The sequence below is a fragment of the Pelmatolapia mariae genome, linkage group LG10_11 (assembly GCF_036321145.2).
Source record: "Pelmatolapia mariae isolate MD_Pm_ZW linkage group LG10_11, Pm_UMD_F_2, whole genome shotgun sequence".
Classification (NCBI taxonomy): domain Eukaryota; kingdom Metazoa; phylum Chordata; class Actinopteri; order Cichliformes; family Cichlidae; genus Pelmatolapia; species Pelmatolapia mariae.
Window position 1 is genome coordinate 1,306,342 of NC_086236.1, and position 16,724 is coordinate 1,323,065.

Genomic DNA, 16,724 nt, shown 5'->3' on the forward strand with positions numbered 1-16,724 from the left:
AAAGAGTTTATCAATTCAATCACCCCAGAGATATTGGTTTGTGAATTTTGGAGAAAGAGTAGCACATCATCCGCATAAAGGCTGATTTTATGTTCCACGTTCTTGCATTTTATGCCCTTAATTACTGAATTCTGTCCAATTGCTGCTGCTAGTGGTTCAATAAAAATTGCAAACAGTGAAGGGGAGAGTGGGCATCCCTGCCTGGTGCCCCTCAGGAGACAGAAGCTGGAGGATGTCTGGTCATTTGTTCTGACACAAGCTGTTGGGGAATTATATAATATTTTTAACCAGCTGATGAAAGAAGATCCAAAACCAAATTTGTGTAAAGTTGCAAATAGAAATTTCCAGTTAACTCTGTCAAACGCTTTTTCTGCATCTAAAGAAAATATTGTAGTTTCAAGGTTTTTACTGTATGAGTAGTCTATCAAATTAAGTAATCTACGCGTATTTGTTGATGAGTGCCTACCTTTTATGAAACCAGTTTGGTCAGGATGAATTAAGAGGGGGGTTATTTTCTCTAGTCTCTTCGAGAGAGCTTTGCAGATTATTTTAAGGTCTACATTTATAAGGGATATTGGATGATAGCTTGAGGGATATACAGGGTCTTTGCCTGGTTTTAGCAGGAGATTGATGTTTGCAGAATTCATATTTGATGGGAGTCTGCCATTTTCTTTGATTTCCAACAGCGTTCTGTAAAAAATTGGGGCTAAAATCGTCCAGAATTCTTTGTAGAATTCTGCAGGAAAGCCGTCTGGACCTGGAGCCTTATTATTGGGCATACTTATCAGGGCTTCCTGGAGTTCACCTGGTGTCAGTGGCGAATCCAATGCCATTGCTTGAGAGTCTAATAATTTTGGGAGAGTTATGTTGTCTAAAAACTGATCAATTTCCTTTTTAGATGGGTTTATTTGTGGTGAATACAACGTTTTATAGAAATCCCTGAAGATGTTGTTTATTTGTTTCGGGTCATATACTGTATTCCCAGATGAGTCTTGAACAGCACATAGAGTTGTTTTTTCTTTATTTATTCTTAGCTGGTTTGCTAGAAATTGACCGGATTTATTACCATGTTCATAATTTTGTAAGCGTAGTCTTTGTACTAAGAATTTTGTTTTTTTATCAATTATCTCATTTAATTCTAGTTTTGTTTTGCGTATTTTGTTCAATGTTTCCTGATCTTGGTCGGACGCATAGGCTTCTTCTAGTGATTTGATGGTTTTTTCTAATTCCTGGATAATTTTGTTTTCTTTTTTCTTTTTATGTGATGAGAAAGAAATTATTTTACCTCTCATCACAGCTTTCCCTGCTTCCCATAGAACAGAAGCTGATGTTCCGGGAGTGTCATTAAAGTCTAAATATGAAGTCCACTCTTTTTTAAAATATTTAATAAAGTCTTCATCTTTAAGCAGTGATGTATTAAATCTCCAGTTTTTACTTGGCGTAGTATTATTCTTGTGCATTAGTGTTAAAGATACAGGAGCATGATTGCTGACAGCTATAGGGTGAATCTCAGTGTCTGAAATGTCCCTCAGCAGTGAGCTGCTGACCAAAAAATAATCCAGACGAGAGTAGGAGTGATGGACATGTGAGAAAAAAGTATATTCCTTACTGGTGGGGTGAAGGGAGCGCCATGCATCGCAAAGACCAAAGTCGCTCATATACTGTTTGATTATATTTATGGACTGCCAATTACGCTGAGTTCCTGCTGTATTGAGCCTATCCATTTCTTCATTTAGTCCAAGGTTGAGGTCGCCTCCAAGAACAAGTGTGCCATCTAAGTGTTCAGAGAGTGCACTGAAAAAACCGTGAAAGAATGAGGGATCATCAACATTTGGACCATATACACTTACAATACATAGCTTTTTATCAAGTATAGATAGTTTAATGATTAAGAATCTGCCCTCTGGATCTATAACTGTATCGAGTACTGTGAAATGAATTTTTTTATGGATTAAAATTGCTACTCCCCTTTGTCTAGAATTATAACAAGCTGAGAACACATTAGGAAACTCAGGTGTTTTAAGTTCATTCGAACCTCTAAGAGGTCTGTGGGTCTCTTGTAAAAGGACAACATCTGCCTGTAGTTTTTTGAGTTGGTTAAATATTTTTAACCTCTTTTCTCTGGAGCCAGCTCCATTTACATTCCATGTAACGAATCTTAGTGCACCCATAGATGTCTGTGTATAACTAGGGGTGTGCGCTGTGTGTGTCGCTTAGACAGGTGGAGAGAATACATCACTTGTTCGTAAATAAAAAGAGGGGGAGAGAGAAAAAATGTGTGGTGAGATGCTCCCTGAGTCTGACTATGTGTGTGCATATTTACTAATATGAATACGCTTGGTTTAAGTGTGTGTATCCTATACGACTGTGTGCGCTGTCTGATGTAAATGTGCTGCCGTTGAGCGCATGGCCGTGCGTGATCGTGCTGTGCGTATGTGTCCAAATAAAGGATGTTGTTTGTGGATGAGTGTGGAAGCAGGTGATCGAAGCAGTGAAAGAAAGAAAAAAGAAAGAAAGAAACCAAGGACAAGGGTGAGCAGCATAAAAACAAGAGGGGGAAAAAAGAGAACAAAAAACGAGAAGAAAAAAAAAAAAATCCGGAAACATTCCGATCAAACCATTGACGGAGAGTGACGGTGTTAATTCTGCTATGAAATCACACCCATGATGTGATTTGATACTAGTAAGTTAAACAGATGTTAATGCAAGTTAGTGTGAGTGGATGGGGAAAGGGTGTAGCGGATTCTTATCTGGTGTGAAGTTAATACAGCCACGGAGTGATGTCGGGGTCGCGGTGGAGCTGTCCGTCCACGTACAGCCGGTCCACAGCGATGACAGCGCGGGAGCCCTTCTGGATAAAGCTGCGTCGGATTGGGAAGAGGACCCTGCGTCGTTCCAGGATCTCTTTGGGGAACTGGTCGTTCACGCTGAAGTCCGTTCCTTTTAATTCCCTGCCGCGGCTTTTCACCTGTTCCTTTTGTTTGTAGTGGCCGAATTTGGCCACGATAGGACGTGGTCTCCTGGCCGCAGCCCGAATGGGGCCGAGGCGATGCACCCTATCAAAGACGATGTTCTTCACCGTGTCCTCGGGCAGCTTCAGGTGGGTTTTGATGAAGCTTTTTACCGTGGTCTCCGCGTCCTCTCCAGCGGCTTCTGGAATACCAGAAAATACCAGATTATCACGCATGCTACGAGCTTGTAGATCTATAACTGTTTCTTTTATTTTTTTATTTTCTCTATTTAGCTGAGTAACATTGTCTGTGAGACATTTCACCGACTCCCTTAGCGTGGCATTTTCAGCAGCGAGCGTTTCCACCTGCTGCTGGCTGAACTCCAGGGACTCTCGCAAGGATTTAAATTCCCGGTGAAGAATCTCCACCAAGGACAGCCTTGCATCGAAACTGGACAGTCGTTGGTCGATTGACTCCAGTATGTCGGCAATATCTTTGCCGGCTGGCGATGTTGTGCCGGGGGAATCTGCCGGGCGAAGTCTTTTCGACGACAGCGTCTCAGGTTTGGCCGGGGAAGCTACACTCTGAGCCTTCTTCATCACGAGATCCTGGAAGTACTGATCAATGTAATCTTGGAGAGCCTCTAAACTCTCCCCGTTGTTCTCCAGGGTGTTGGAGATGATTTAGACAAATGTTGTTAGTTATAAGACAATTGATAAGTGTATTTGGTTATGCTGAAGCTTAAAGCAATTTATTCAAATCTAAACTACCATTCGCTTTAATTTTCCGCCAAAATCTCCGGCGTCTGACGTCAGTTACAACATGAGTCGCTTACCTTGTCCGTCACTTCCGTCACTTACCTCTCCCTTGCTATTTTTGTTACATTTTATGGAATTTATAGATTCATGTAAAACCGCTGGATGTTACAGTACAGTATTCACAGTGTTTCACTTGTTCGACATTTTATCATGTTACCACCTTATCCCAAACCTCCACCTCAAAATTCTACACACACCCCAAGCTACCCCCAACTGTATTATAGTTAACATTCTTTATACATTCAACTAAAAATGTTGTAACAAATCAGGTGGTTTAAATGTGTTCTTTCCTAAGTAATTGGAGCAACAAGAATAAACAAAACACCAAAAGACACAGTTCTGGGGGTTGTCCCGGGGGTCGGCAGCACAGGAGCCCAGGGTGAAACGGTTCAGGGGACTGGCTGCATGAAAAGCAGCAATGCAGAGACAGTTCAGGGGGCTGGCTGCATGAAAAGTGGTGGTGGCACAGGCAAAGCCGGTCCAAGTCCTAATGGCCTAGAAAATGGCCGGTGATGATGTGGTGTGGTGGATGAATGTGGTTGCACAGTACGAGGAGGACGTGGACGTATCTCAAGGCTTTTGGGAGGCTTTGCAGGTGGCCGGGGCACAGCACCAGATGAGGCAGGACCAGATGGTGGAATGGCAGCCCCAGGGACTTAATCTGGCAGTTGTGCTGACGGCAAATTTTCCCTGCCGCGGGCAGTTGAGCTGATGGTTGTGCTGATGATGGCGTGGCAGCTGTAGGCAGTTGAGCAGCTGGTTGATCGGCCAGATGGACTCTCCAGAGCCCCAGCGGAGACAGACGATGGTCTCGGCAGACTCTCCAGAGCTCCCAGCGGAGATGAGGGAGTGCTGGAGTGGCCTCTCATGAGCCTCCAGTGGCAACAGCTGGTAGTATGGGAGCCGCGGAGTGCTGGACTGGCTCTCCACAACCTCCAGCGGAGACACACGGCAGCATGGAAACCATAGACAGCTGGAGCAGCTCTCCTGAGCCAGCAGCAGAGACAGTTGTAGGGCCCGCCGCTTCAGAGATCTCTGACCAAGGTGATGCAGGGCCAGCAAGTGCGGAGACCTCTGGCTGAGGCGAAGTTAGCTGGAGCTGCGTAGGACACACAGCTAGCACTGGATGCCTCTCGGGCTGCAGCAAAACAAAATCCTTTGCAGGATGAGCTCACCTGAGCTCTCAGTGGAAGCTGCCAGATGGCAGCGTGGAAGCCGCAGCTGGCTGATCAGATGTCTGAGCTAGTGACTGAGCTAGTGACAGTAGAGGTTTAATTGGTGGTTGAGCAGGTGGCTGAGGTAGTTCACCTGACAAAGAAAATGGCTGGACAAGCTCATCAGTCACTCTCACCCAGGAAATTGATATGGTGAAGGTGATGGCTTGATTGCAAAGAGAAAAACATTCTTCTGACAATGTTCAAATACATGAACTGCATTGAAAATTTGTGAAAAAAGAAGCCAGTGTCCAAAGAAAACGCTGACAAAGATTTAGAAAGCTGTATGCTTTATCAAAAAAAAAAAAAATTAAAGATTTAAGCCTAATCTTAAAAGTAGAGATAGTGTCTGTCTCCTGAATCCAAACTGGAAGCTGGTTCCACAGAAGAGGGGCCTGAAAACTGAAGGCTCTGCCTCCCATTCTACTTTTAAATACTCTAGGAACAACAAGTAAGCCTGCAGTGCGAGAGCGAAGTGCTCTAATAGGGTGATATGGTACTACAAGGTCATTAAGATAAGATGGGGCCTGATTATTTAAGACCTTGTATGTGAGGAGCAGGATTTTGAATTCTGGATTTAACAGGAAGCCAATGAAGGGAAGCCAATACAGGAGAAATCTGCTCTCTCTTTCTAGTCCCTGTCAGGACTCTTGCTGCAGCATTTTGGATTATCTGAAGGCTTTTCAGGGAGTTTTTAGGACTTCCTGATAATAATAATAATAATAATAATAATAATAATACATTTAGTGTCCTTATTTTCCCCTGACTTATGGGTTCTTTCACTAGTTAGCCAATGTTCTGTGCTGGCAGAAGGTGGGACTAAACATGTCCTAAATAATACTACTAAATATTAAATCCAGCTTCACAGACAGTGTTACAACTGAGACCGTTTTTGAGAGTTACAAAACTGACCAATTTATAATTCTTTACTTTAGTCCAAAATATTATCCTTTTAAGAATAAATTAAAATGCCTGATGGTCATGATTAAATTTATCTATTTAGTACATACAATAACACACGTTGTCATTATTATCATAAGTTTTAGACTTTGGATACCACAGGTTCCAAAATGTATTTAATGCAGTGTTGTTAAATTGTGTGGTTTTGGTTTCATTCTAAAGTTTTGTGAACACCAGCATTAACAAAGGAAATGAACAATTATTTGAAGTAAGAGCTGTGAGTAAAACTTTGATTCCTACTAAACTTTCCAAATAATTATGTTTTTTTTTCTCTTTTAAACTTTGTTTTTAGTTTGATTCAATACTCAGAGGTATAACAGTCCCCTGATTATTTATTTCAGCACATTAATTATTCAAATGATAAATAATGATGTAATGTTGAATGATCCTGTTGGCATAATTAATCTTAATGGAGTGTTATGTGTATCCCTTTAGGGACAAAGTTTAACAAGCACAAACAAGTTCAATATGATTGGAGAAAACTTTAATCTCCACTGCCTTTCCTAAAAACGTCCTTAACTTGCATCTTAAAGGTTGAAACTTGTTAACAATAATAAATAATTTAGCAATGAAGCAGTGTAAATATATGCTATGCCTTCTAATAATGCTGCCTAAGGGAGACATGTATAATGTAAACAGAGTTGGTTCTAGCACAGAACCCTGTGGAATTACTGAAGTTATTTCAGAAAGACCAACTGGAGAAAAAGAGTCTAAATGAATTTATTATACTGCAGTTTGTGGTGTCTTTTCAGGTTGTTGAATATCTTTGCTGCCTTGTGGTTTGGGTGAGACACACACCACTCTGGATATGACTACTTGCTGGTTTACATCAACTGGGCTAAATCTTGAGTATTTCCAGATATTGGATGACAGGCCACTTTGGGACATCCTCTTTACATTTTGCTCTACTAGATATGTGATTTTTGTTGTATACTTGTCTTTTAATTTTTTGTTACATCATCATTGTTACATTTTTTTGTCATCAAGAGTAGTCAAGGATACTTACAGCTGCAGAGAACAGGGAACAGCCTCTTTCTGCATTTTTAGTTGTAGAAAGTCAGGGCTTAGAGATGGCGCCATTTCGCGCTCATGCGCTACCCTCTTGTGAAATTGGTCAGGTTTTTTTTAGATACATTAGATGGATCTGATATTGATGGTTAGCTAATCCCATTGACGGACCAGTTGCTTTCTGAAAAAGGGAGTGCCAAAAGGGAGTTTTCTTTTTCCACTGTTGCTAAGTGCTTGTGCCTAGGGCTCATGTGGTTTCTTTCTAATATTGTTTGGTCTTTACCTTACAACATAAAGCACAATGAAGCAACTTTTGTTGTGATTTTGTGTTATATAATTATACTATATAATATATGAATTTAATGTGTACCCCGCCTCTCGCCCTATGACAGCTGGGATAGGCTCCAGCACCCCCCGCGACCCTGAAAAGGATAAGTGGAAGCGAATGGATGGATGGATGGATGTTTATTGCATCATGGGAAACCCCCCAGCAGCCTAAGCCTATTGCAGAGTCACTATATGATGGTTCAGGTGTTATAAGGCTGATAATGCCTACCAAAGTCTACCTAAATGCAGTATTGAAAAAAAAAACATGTAGAGGTTTCACAAAGCCCCTCCATGAATTGCTACCTTATCGTGTTGTAGGGGTTTGTGTGTCCTAGGGATCATAGGGGCTGCTGTCTGGGGGCTTCTGCCCCCTGGTAGGGTCTCCTATGGCAAATTGTTCCTGGGAGAGGGACCAGACAAAGATTGATTCAGTTCACCCTACCGGGGATAGGGTTACCAGGGCTCTGCCCTGGAGACAGGCCTGGGGAGGGTGACTGAGGGTGAGCGTCTGGTGGCTGGGGCTTAGTCCATGGGGCCCGAAAAAGGGACATCATCCCATCCTCCAGCAGGTCCACCACTTGCAGGAGGTGCCGTTTTGTGACCGATCCCTGGTTATCAAGACTAGCAATTGGGACATGGAATGTCACCTCTCTGGGGGGAAGGAGCCTGAGTTAGTGCATGTGGTTGCGAGGTACCCACTACATATAGTCGGGCTTACCTCAATGCATGGCTTGGGCTGTGGAACCAGTCTCCTGGAGAAGAGTTGGACTGTCTCAGTCTGGAGTTGTCCCTGGTGAGAGGCAGCGGGCTGGGATGGGTATCCTTGTACCCCCTAGCCTTGCTGCCGGTATTTTGGGGTTTCTCCCAGTGGATGAGACGGTCTTTTCCTTGTGACTTCGGGTAGGGGAACAGGTCCTGACTGTCGTCTGTCCTTGGTGGTGGTGGTTCAGAGTACACAGACTTCTTGGTGTCCCTTAGTGGTGGTGCTGGAGGGTGCTCCGCATGGGGACGTTGTTGTCCTACTAGGAGACTTCAATGCTCACATGGGCAATGACAGTGAGAGCTGGGAAGACTGGGAAGAATGGCCTCCCAGAACTGAACCCAAGCAGTGTTTTGTTGTTGGACTTCTGTGCAAACACAGTTTGGCCATAACAAACACCATGTTTGAACATAATAGTGTCCATTAGTACATGTTTGTATTTGTAGTCCTAGATTTTGGTCCCTTTGCCCCTCATGTTATCCTGTGCTCCCTCTGCTCTGTGACTTGCCATTCCCTGCTAGTGTGTTCCATCTGTGTTAAGCCCGTGTTTCTTAGTCGGTGTCTTTGCATGTGTGGTGAGTTTCCTGTTTTATTGTGAAGGTCAGTGTCCTATGTCAGTGTTTTCAGTTTGCATCCTCCCTGTTGCGTCAGATTCATTAGGTTGTTATGATTCAGAGTGTCGGTGAGTGTGGGGGCATTCTCCCTTTTCTTTTTATTTTCCTTGTGTTATACACCGTTTTCCCCTGGGCTGGGTTGTGACCAGTGATGGGAATAACGGTGTTACAAGTAACGGCGTTACTAACGGTGTTACAAGTAATGGCGTTACTAACGGCGTTACGTTTTTCAGTAACGAGTAATCTAACTAATTACTATTCCTATCGTTACAACGCCGTTACAGTTACTAACAAGAAAATGCGGTCCGTTACTATTTTTCAACAAACATACGGTTGAAGCTGTGTTCAGCTTACCGCATCTTATATCAGTTGCACGGAAGTAGCTGACTACGTAAGTAATCTGGACGCTACAGCTTTAAGCAGCTGCGCGCTCCCGCAGACGGCAATCACGATCACTGTCTAGCACAACACCTGGAGCTAAGGGGGCAAAACAATCGCATGAGTGCTGCTGTTTGACTGAGGAAGAATAAAGTAGTCGTGGTAAGCCAATCACATGACCGCTTAAAGACAAAGCAACAAGGTGACATATACCAGTTTTAAATTGTGTTGATAGGCCACGTAAAACCAGAGTCATGATAAACAAGATATACGCTGCGTTTTTTCCTCAATAGTTTCGTCACGTTAGCGCTAGCAAGCACTCTCTGCTTATGAGCAAAAAAAAAAACAAAACGGGAAGTTTTAGGAGTGACGGCGAGAGAGAGAGAGAGAGAGAGAGCAGAAAAAGAGAGAGCGCGAGTTTTGAGATGTGAGAGATTTGTGACGTTTAGCGTGTTTGGAGTGTGTAGTTCATGTGGTGTCTTGTGTAGTTACTGTGTAGTGTTGTGGATAGTTTTGTGTTGTGTGTCAGAACAATGAGGCGACTGCTGTCTCCAGGTAGAAACAGGAGTGATACACCTGCTGCTGTCAGACCTGCAGGTATCAGGCTGTGATGTTCTCCTTTATAGTGGACAGAAATATTTGGAGTGGCACAAATAATTTGTGGCATCTTATTGAAGAACAGCTGATTGTTCTGTAAATAGTTTGAAATGGTTATTTTAAAAAAGGGTAAAAGGTAAATGGATGCAAATAACTTTGTTGTTTGCAAAACTTGTGCATAGGATTTTAAAATTGACAATTAATATTTGCATTTAAAGTTATGAAATATGATTCATTAAAGATGTTTGTGGTTGTTACAGTAAAAAATATAACTTTTTCTACTCTGATTTTATGTTTTTTGTCTGATTTTAGATCAATTGTGTTAATACAGTATGTCAAAATGAAAACATAACTGTAAATTCAGACACGTGATGTTGTGCTGAAAAGGATGATACTAAACAAGGCAAAGTAAATAGTTTTTAAAGGTGAAATGTGGAGGGAAAATCAAAAGTAGTTAAAATGGCCAATTATACCCTGGACCCCAGAGGGTTAAACATTTTTTTTAAAGTAATGCAATAGTTACTTTTCAAGTAATTAATTACTTTTAGAATATTGTAACTCAGTTACTAACTCAGTTACTTTTTTGAAGAAGTAACTAGTAACTATAATTGAATTACTTTTTCAAAGTAACTTGCCCAACACTGGTTGTAACAAGGTTCAGCTGTGTCTCCCTCCTGCGTGCAGTTTCTTCATTTCCCTCTGTGTGTATTTATAGCATGTGTTCTCTTGTGTGCGTTACTGGTCCGTCTGTGTTTTCTCCGTACAGTTCTCCCTGCTTGTCATGCCACCTCAGCTCTCCGTTCTCTCGTGTTTCAGGTTTGTAGGTTGGCTCTTAGTTTTTCCCAGTTTAGGTTTGCTTAGTTCTGTTTGTGCCATCACCGCCTTTTGCTTGTTGTCACCCTCCATCAATACATATACATATACATATACCAGGGTTCTACAGTGTCACCAATTTGGTTGCAAATGCGACCAAATTTTTCAATGGTTCGACTAAAAAAAATCTTAGGTCGCACCGGTGTGACCAACTGTTCGAGTAAAGAAAAAAAAAAAGACTCTGCAACTCTGAAAGTCTCTGTGTGGTCAACAACAGACACACATTATGCCCCTATCATGGTCTAAACCAATCAGACAGTCAGAGGCGGGACCTCTCTGATTGGGCGTGGTCCAGTTGAAAGTGCAGGCAGATAGAGAGAGGTGAGTTTCTTGAATAAAGCAATATTAAGTCATTAAATCCTGAATCGACTTTTAAATATAAAAATGCCTGAATCTCAGGTTAAAGCTCACAAAACTATTTCGACAACCACCAAACAGCAAATGAGAGCAGGTACACGGACTCTACACAAAGACGTAAATACAGAGTGGACCCGACGCATCAGAATCAGCTTTCTCTTTGTCGGCTTTCTCATCGACGGCCCGTACACGGGCACGCCGTTGGGACTGAAAGCCGACAGCTCACTGATTCTGATGCGTCGGGTCTGCGCTGTCTTTACGTCTTTTTTGTGCTAGCTTCTGAGCTACAGGTTTTTGTTTCTCTCCAACCAAAATTCACCGAACCAGCAGCAAAAGAAGATCAAACTATGCTTTACATTTGATAAACATGAATTCCCTCTGAGTTTTGCTGTTTTGCCTCCACCCCAATAAAAATCACACTTCATGCACAGCTCTCTCTCTCTAGAACAGTTTCCCATCTCAAATCTCTGTTTTCTGCATTATTCATTCACTTATTACCCACCAGTCTGCCGTTGTTTACAGCGCTGTCGGCCACTGTCTTTTTTTTCCTTTTTTTTTCTTTATTTATTTATTTTACTTAAATGACCTGGGACAAGAAAGCCTAATTTCTGCTGTTCAATACTGAAGAAATTTAAACTTTTTAAAATTATGCAAAATTGCAGAAGATTTTTAAGGTTATCTGCTATAAAAAGCCAGGCCAGGAAAATCTGCTTCATGCTTTTCTGTTTTATTCTCAGTTACTTTGACACAAAGGCATCTGCTGTGATGTTCACATCTCTGATAAACTCTCATAAGTGTCACTCCTGATAAATGATCAGAATTATAATATTTCTGACTGTCTGAGGCAAAATTGAATCGAATCAGGACCTCTTGAATTGGAATCTAATGGATTATAGAAATCAGTGATGATACCCAGCCCTAGTGAGCAGCCTAGGCCCGACAGAGTGGATGTAGCTGTGGGTAATAAGAAAAGATGAAAAGAACTATTGATAACTTTTTTGTTAAGTTAAGGCCTGATCCATCTGAAATTCATAGCCAGCTCTGACACGGAGCGATCGATCTTTGAACGCTGAAAAAGCAGCAGTGTATCCAGAAAACACATTATATGCAGTGATAAATGCCAAGTGTCCCCTCTCCCCACTGCCTTTCAGCAACAGGCAGCAGCAAACAGGTCGTCAGAGGAGGCCGATGTGATGATTAAGTTTAATATTGTCTACAATATTGCCAAAGAGTGCCAAAGATATTTAAGCACAAGCACAAGATTGTTAGTTAATCATTTACAAATCAATATTGTCTGTATGGACATCAATTTCCCCCCCAAAAAAGTGCACATGTAAAACTGCGGTGTTAAGTGGTGCGGTTGAAAAATTTGGATACGCTTAACTTTTTCTTTCTTAGGTGCACCAGTGCAACCGTGGCAAAAAGTTAGTCTAGAGCCCTGTATACATACATACACATATACAGTGGCTTGCAAAAGTATTCGGCCCCCTTTGAACTTTCCCACATTTTGTCACATTACAGCCACAAACATGAATCAATGTTATTGGAATTCCACGTGAAAGACCAATACAAAGTGGTGTACACGTGAGAAGTGGAACGAAAATCAGACATGATTCCAAACATTTTTTACATATAAATAACTGCAAAGTGGGGTGTGCGCAATTATTCAGCCCCCTTTGGTCTGAGTGCAGTCAGTTGCCCATAGACGTTGCCTGATGAGTGCTAATGACTAAATAGAGTGCACCTGTGTGTAATCTAATGTCAGTACAAATACAGCTGCTCTGTGACGGCCTCAGAGGTTGTCTAAGAGAATATTGGGAGCAACAACACCATGAAGTCCAAAGAACACACCAGACAGGTCAGGGATAAAGTTATTGAGAAATTAAAGCAGGCTTAGGCTACAAAAAGATTTCCCAAGCCTTGAACATCCCACGGAGCACTGTTCAAGCCATCATTCAGAAATGGAAGGAGTATGGCACAACTGTAAACCTACCAAGACAAGGCCGTCCACCTAAACTCACAGGCCGAACAAGGAGAGCGCTGATCAGAAATGCAGCCAAGAGGCCCATGGTGACTCTGGACAAGCTGCAGAGATCTACAGCTCAGGTGGGGGAATCTGTCCATAGGACAACTATTAGTCGTGCACTGCACAAAGTTGGCCTTTATGGAAGAGTGGCAAGAAGAAAGCCATTGTTAACAGAAAACCATAAGAAGTCCCGTTTGCAGTTTGCCACAAGCCATGTGGGGGACACAGCAAACATGTGGAAGAAGGTGCTCTGGTCAGATGAGACCAAAATGCAAAACGCTATGTGTGGCGGAAAACTAACACTGCACATCACTCACACCATCCCCACTGTCAAATATGGTGGTGGCAGCATCATGCTCTGGGGGTGCTTCTCTTCAGCAGGGACAGGGAAGCTGGTCAGAGTTGATGGGAAGATGGATGGAGCCAAATACAGGGCAATCTTGGAAGAAAACCTCTTGGAGTCTGCAAAAGACTTGAGACTGGGACGGAGGTTCACCTTCCAGCAGGACAACGACCCTAAACATAAAGCCAGGGCAACAATGGAATGGTTTAAAACAAAACACATCCACGTGTTAGAATGGCCCAGTCAAAGTCCAGATCTAAATCCAATCCAGAATCTGTGGCAAGATCTGAACACTGCTGTTCACAAACGCTGTCCATCTAATCTGACTGAGCTGGAGCTGTTTTGTAAAGAAGAATGGGCAAGGATTTCAGTCTGTAGATGTGCAAAGCTGGTAGAGACATACCCTAAAAGACTGGCAGCTGGAACTGCAGCAAAAGGTGGTTCTACAAAGTATTGACTCAGGGGGCTGAATAATTACGCACACCCCACTTTGCAGTTATTTATATGTAAAAAATGTTTGGAATCATGTCTGATTTTCATTCCACTTCTCACGTGTACACCACTTTGTATTGGTCTTTCACGTGGAATTCCAATAAAATTGATTCATGTTTGTGGCTGTAATGTGACAAAATGTGGGAAAGTTCAAGGGGGCCGAATACTTTTGCAAGCCACTGTATGTATCCGCTGGGAGCACTGTGAGAATCATGTTCTTTGATTTCTCCAGTGCCTTCAACACTATTCTTCCCTCGGTCCTGAAGGACGCTGGAGAACTCTGGAGTGGACCATCACCTCACTACCTGGATTTTGGACTACCTCACCGACCGACCACAGTATGTGAGGACTCAGGGCTGTGTATTGGACAGGGTCGTCTGCAGTACGGGGCCCCACAGGGAACGGTTCTGGCTCCGTTCCTCTTCACCATCTACACTGCAGACTTCTCCCACAACTCCACCCAGTGCTTCCTGCAGAAGTTCTCTGATGACTCTGCAATAGTCGGCCTCATCACTGATGGGGACGACAAGGAGTACAGAGGACTGACCCAAGACTTTGTGGACTGGTGCCAGCTGAACTACCTCCAGATCAATGCCAGTAAAACCAAGGAGCTGGTGGTAGACTTCCGCAGGCACAAACATCCTCCACTGCAACCACTGAACATCCAAGGTATGGACATTGAGGCTGTGGACAGCTACAGGTACCTTGGTGTTCATCTGAACAGCAAACTGGACTGGACTCATAACTCAGACGCCCTCTACAGGAAAGGGCAGAGCAGGCTGTACCTGCTGCGGAGACTCAGGTCGTTTGGAGTGGAGGGCCCACTCCTGAAGACCTTCTATGACTCTGTGGTGGCCTCAGCCATCTTTTATGGTGTGGTCTGCTGGGGCGGCAGCATCTCTGCCGGAGACAGCAAGAGACTGAACAGGCTGATCAGAAGGGCCAGCTCTGTTCTAGGATGCCCTCTGGACCCAGTGGAGGTGGTGAGTGACAGGAGAATGGTGGCTAAGCTGTCATCCCTGTTGGACAACATCTCCCACCCCATGCATGAGACTCTGACAGCACTGAGCAGCTCCTTCAGTGGGAGACTGCGGCACCCACGGTGTGGGACGGAGAGATTTCACAGGTCTTTCCTCCCCACTGCTGTCAGACTGCACAACAAAGACTTTGCAGCTGATCAAACCCACACATGTGCAATAAGACTGCTATATGTGCAATTCTTTTTCTGACAAAGTTGTACTTTTATATTATCTTATTCAGTTGTATATAACATTTGTATTCTATTTTATTCTATTGTATACAGTATTTTATTTTATTTTATTGCATTCCAGTGTTTTCTAATTTCTGCTACATAACTTTGCACTTTTGCTGTAACGAAACAAATTTCCCACCTGTGGGACTAATAAAGGTCATCTTATCTTATCTTATATTAGTTATCCAGAATGTACACAACAGACATAATTTAGAAAGCAGCTTCATTGCCTTGCTTTTATTACTTTTATGCAATAATAACAAAAGACTTACAGTATAGTATAAAGCAGAAATATGATGTCAGCTTGGTTGTCTTCTACATTAGCTTTGTTTATACACTAGAGTCTGCTTTTCTTTAGAACAACATATACAGTATTATTCCAAATTACATTACTTTAATGTTTGAGTAATTTTATACTGTTGGGCAGTTTTGCTCGACAGCACAGATGGTACATGAGGATGCCTCTGATCATTTGGTCTCTAATGCCATAGATAAGTGGGCTCAAACATCTGGGGAAAAGGATCATAGACACATAAAGTATACTCCAGATGCGTAAAATTGTTACTCTGTCAAGGACTTTTGAGATCTCTGTAACCAAAGGGTCATAAATAGTCGAGGACAGACTGAGGCCTAACTGTATCAGGTGCAGCAGCAGTGTATTACGACCCTTGCAGGCTGAAGCTTTATCTGTGGAGGCCGACCTGGCTGCTATCATAACACCAATATAGGAGCAAGAAACTGCAACACCAGCAGATACAAAAAGAACCCAAGTGTAAGCTTTGTCATAATGATCAGACATGGGGCCAAGTAACAAAGGAGTGTTAGAGCAAAAGTCTTTCATTTGGAGACTCTCTAAGTCTTCAAACTGAAAATTTAACAACAAAATCAGTCGAATAAAAACATTTAGTGAACTGATGGCCCAGACTATGATGATCGCTAGTGCTGTGTTCCTGATGGTGATGATGCTAGCATGCCTTAGTGGGTAGCACACAGCTACATATCTCTCCAGAGACATCACCACCAGTGTGAGAGGAGAGATCCCAGTTGTGAGATTGGCAAGCATGACAAGAAAGCCACAAACAGGATATGTCAGTCTGATTCTACAAGCAGATAGTAAGTACAACAACTGACTCAGGACCATCTGTATGGTGTCTGCAAAAAGTAAATTATAAAGAAGAACATAACAGGCTGTCTCACGAAACACTGCTTTACTCCTCAAGATGTGTAGCATGGTCCCATTGATGAAGAGCAACACACAGCAAGATGTTGTAATTGGAGCAGAAAATAACAGAACTTCCAGTATTCCTCGGTACTGCAGTCCAACAGTGAAGTTAGTCTTAGATGGAGTGATGTACGACATGTTAGACACACATTTACATGACTGTCCTAAAGATCTGACTAAGGATTTTATCTAGACATGTAATCATTCTCAACTAAAAGTCAGTTAACACACAAAAAAGTTTTTTTGTTGCAGCTATAACCCAAAGAAACAATAAGTTTTAAGTTCACGTTCCAAAGAGAAAAGTTCTGCTTTGTCAGTGGTTAGCAGGTAACAAGCAGTGCTTGGTTCCACCTGCTCAGGAGTCTTCTGCAGGATTTACCCACGTCCACATGCATTTTAAGAACTCAGTCCTCGCACACCATTCACATGACAGCATCACATGTAAGCGTAGTAAGCCAATTAGACGGCAGTGAGTAATGTAATCCTCTTTCCAAAACTGTGATCTATCCTTTTCTCAAGTTGAGATGGTGAT

General features: G+C 42.6%; 1 protein-coding gene across 1 annotated transcript; it reads right to left on the reverse strand.

Annotated features, from left to right (window-relative positions):
• Positions 1–4,339: 4,339 nt before the first annotated feature.
• LOC134637570 (uncharacterized) lies at positions 4,340–16,330 on the reverse strand. The gene is made up of 4 exons (XM_063488018.1): positions 15,388–16,330; positions 7,997–8,297; positions 7,716–7,899; positions 4,340–4,804 (listed from the first exon to the last, which is right to left on the reverse strand). Exons 1-4 carry the CDS (start codon positions 16,328–16,330, stop codon positions 4,340–4,342), a joined length of 1,893 nt encoding a protein of 630 aa, XP_063344088.1.
• Positions 16,331–16,724: the final 394 nt, after the last annotated feature.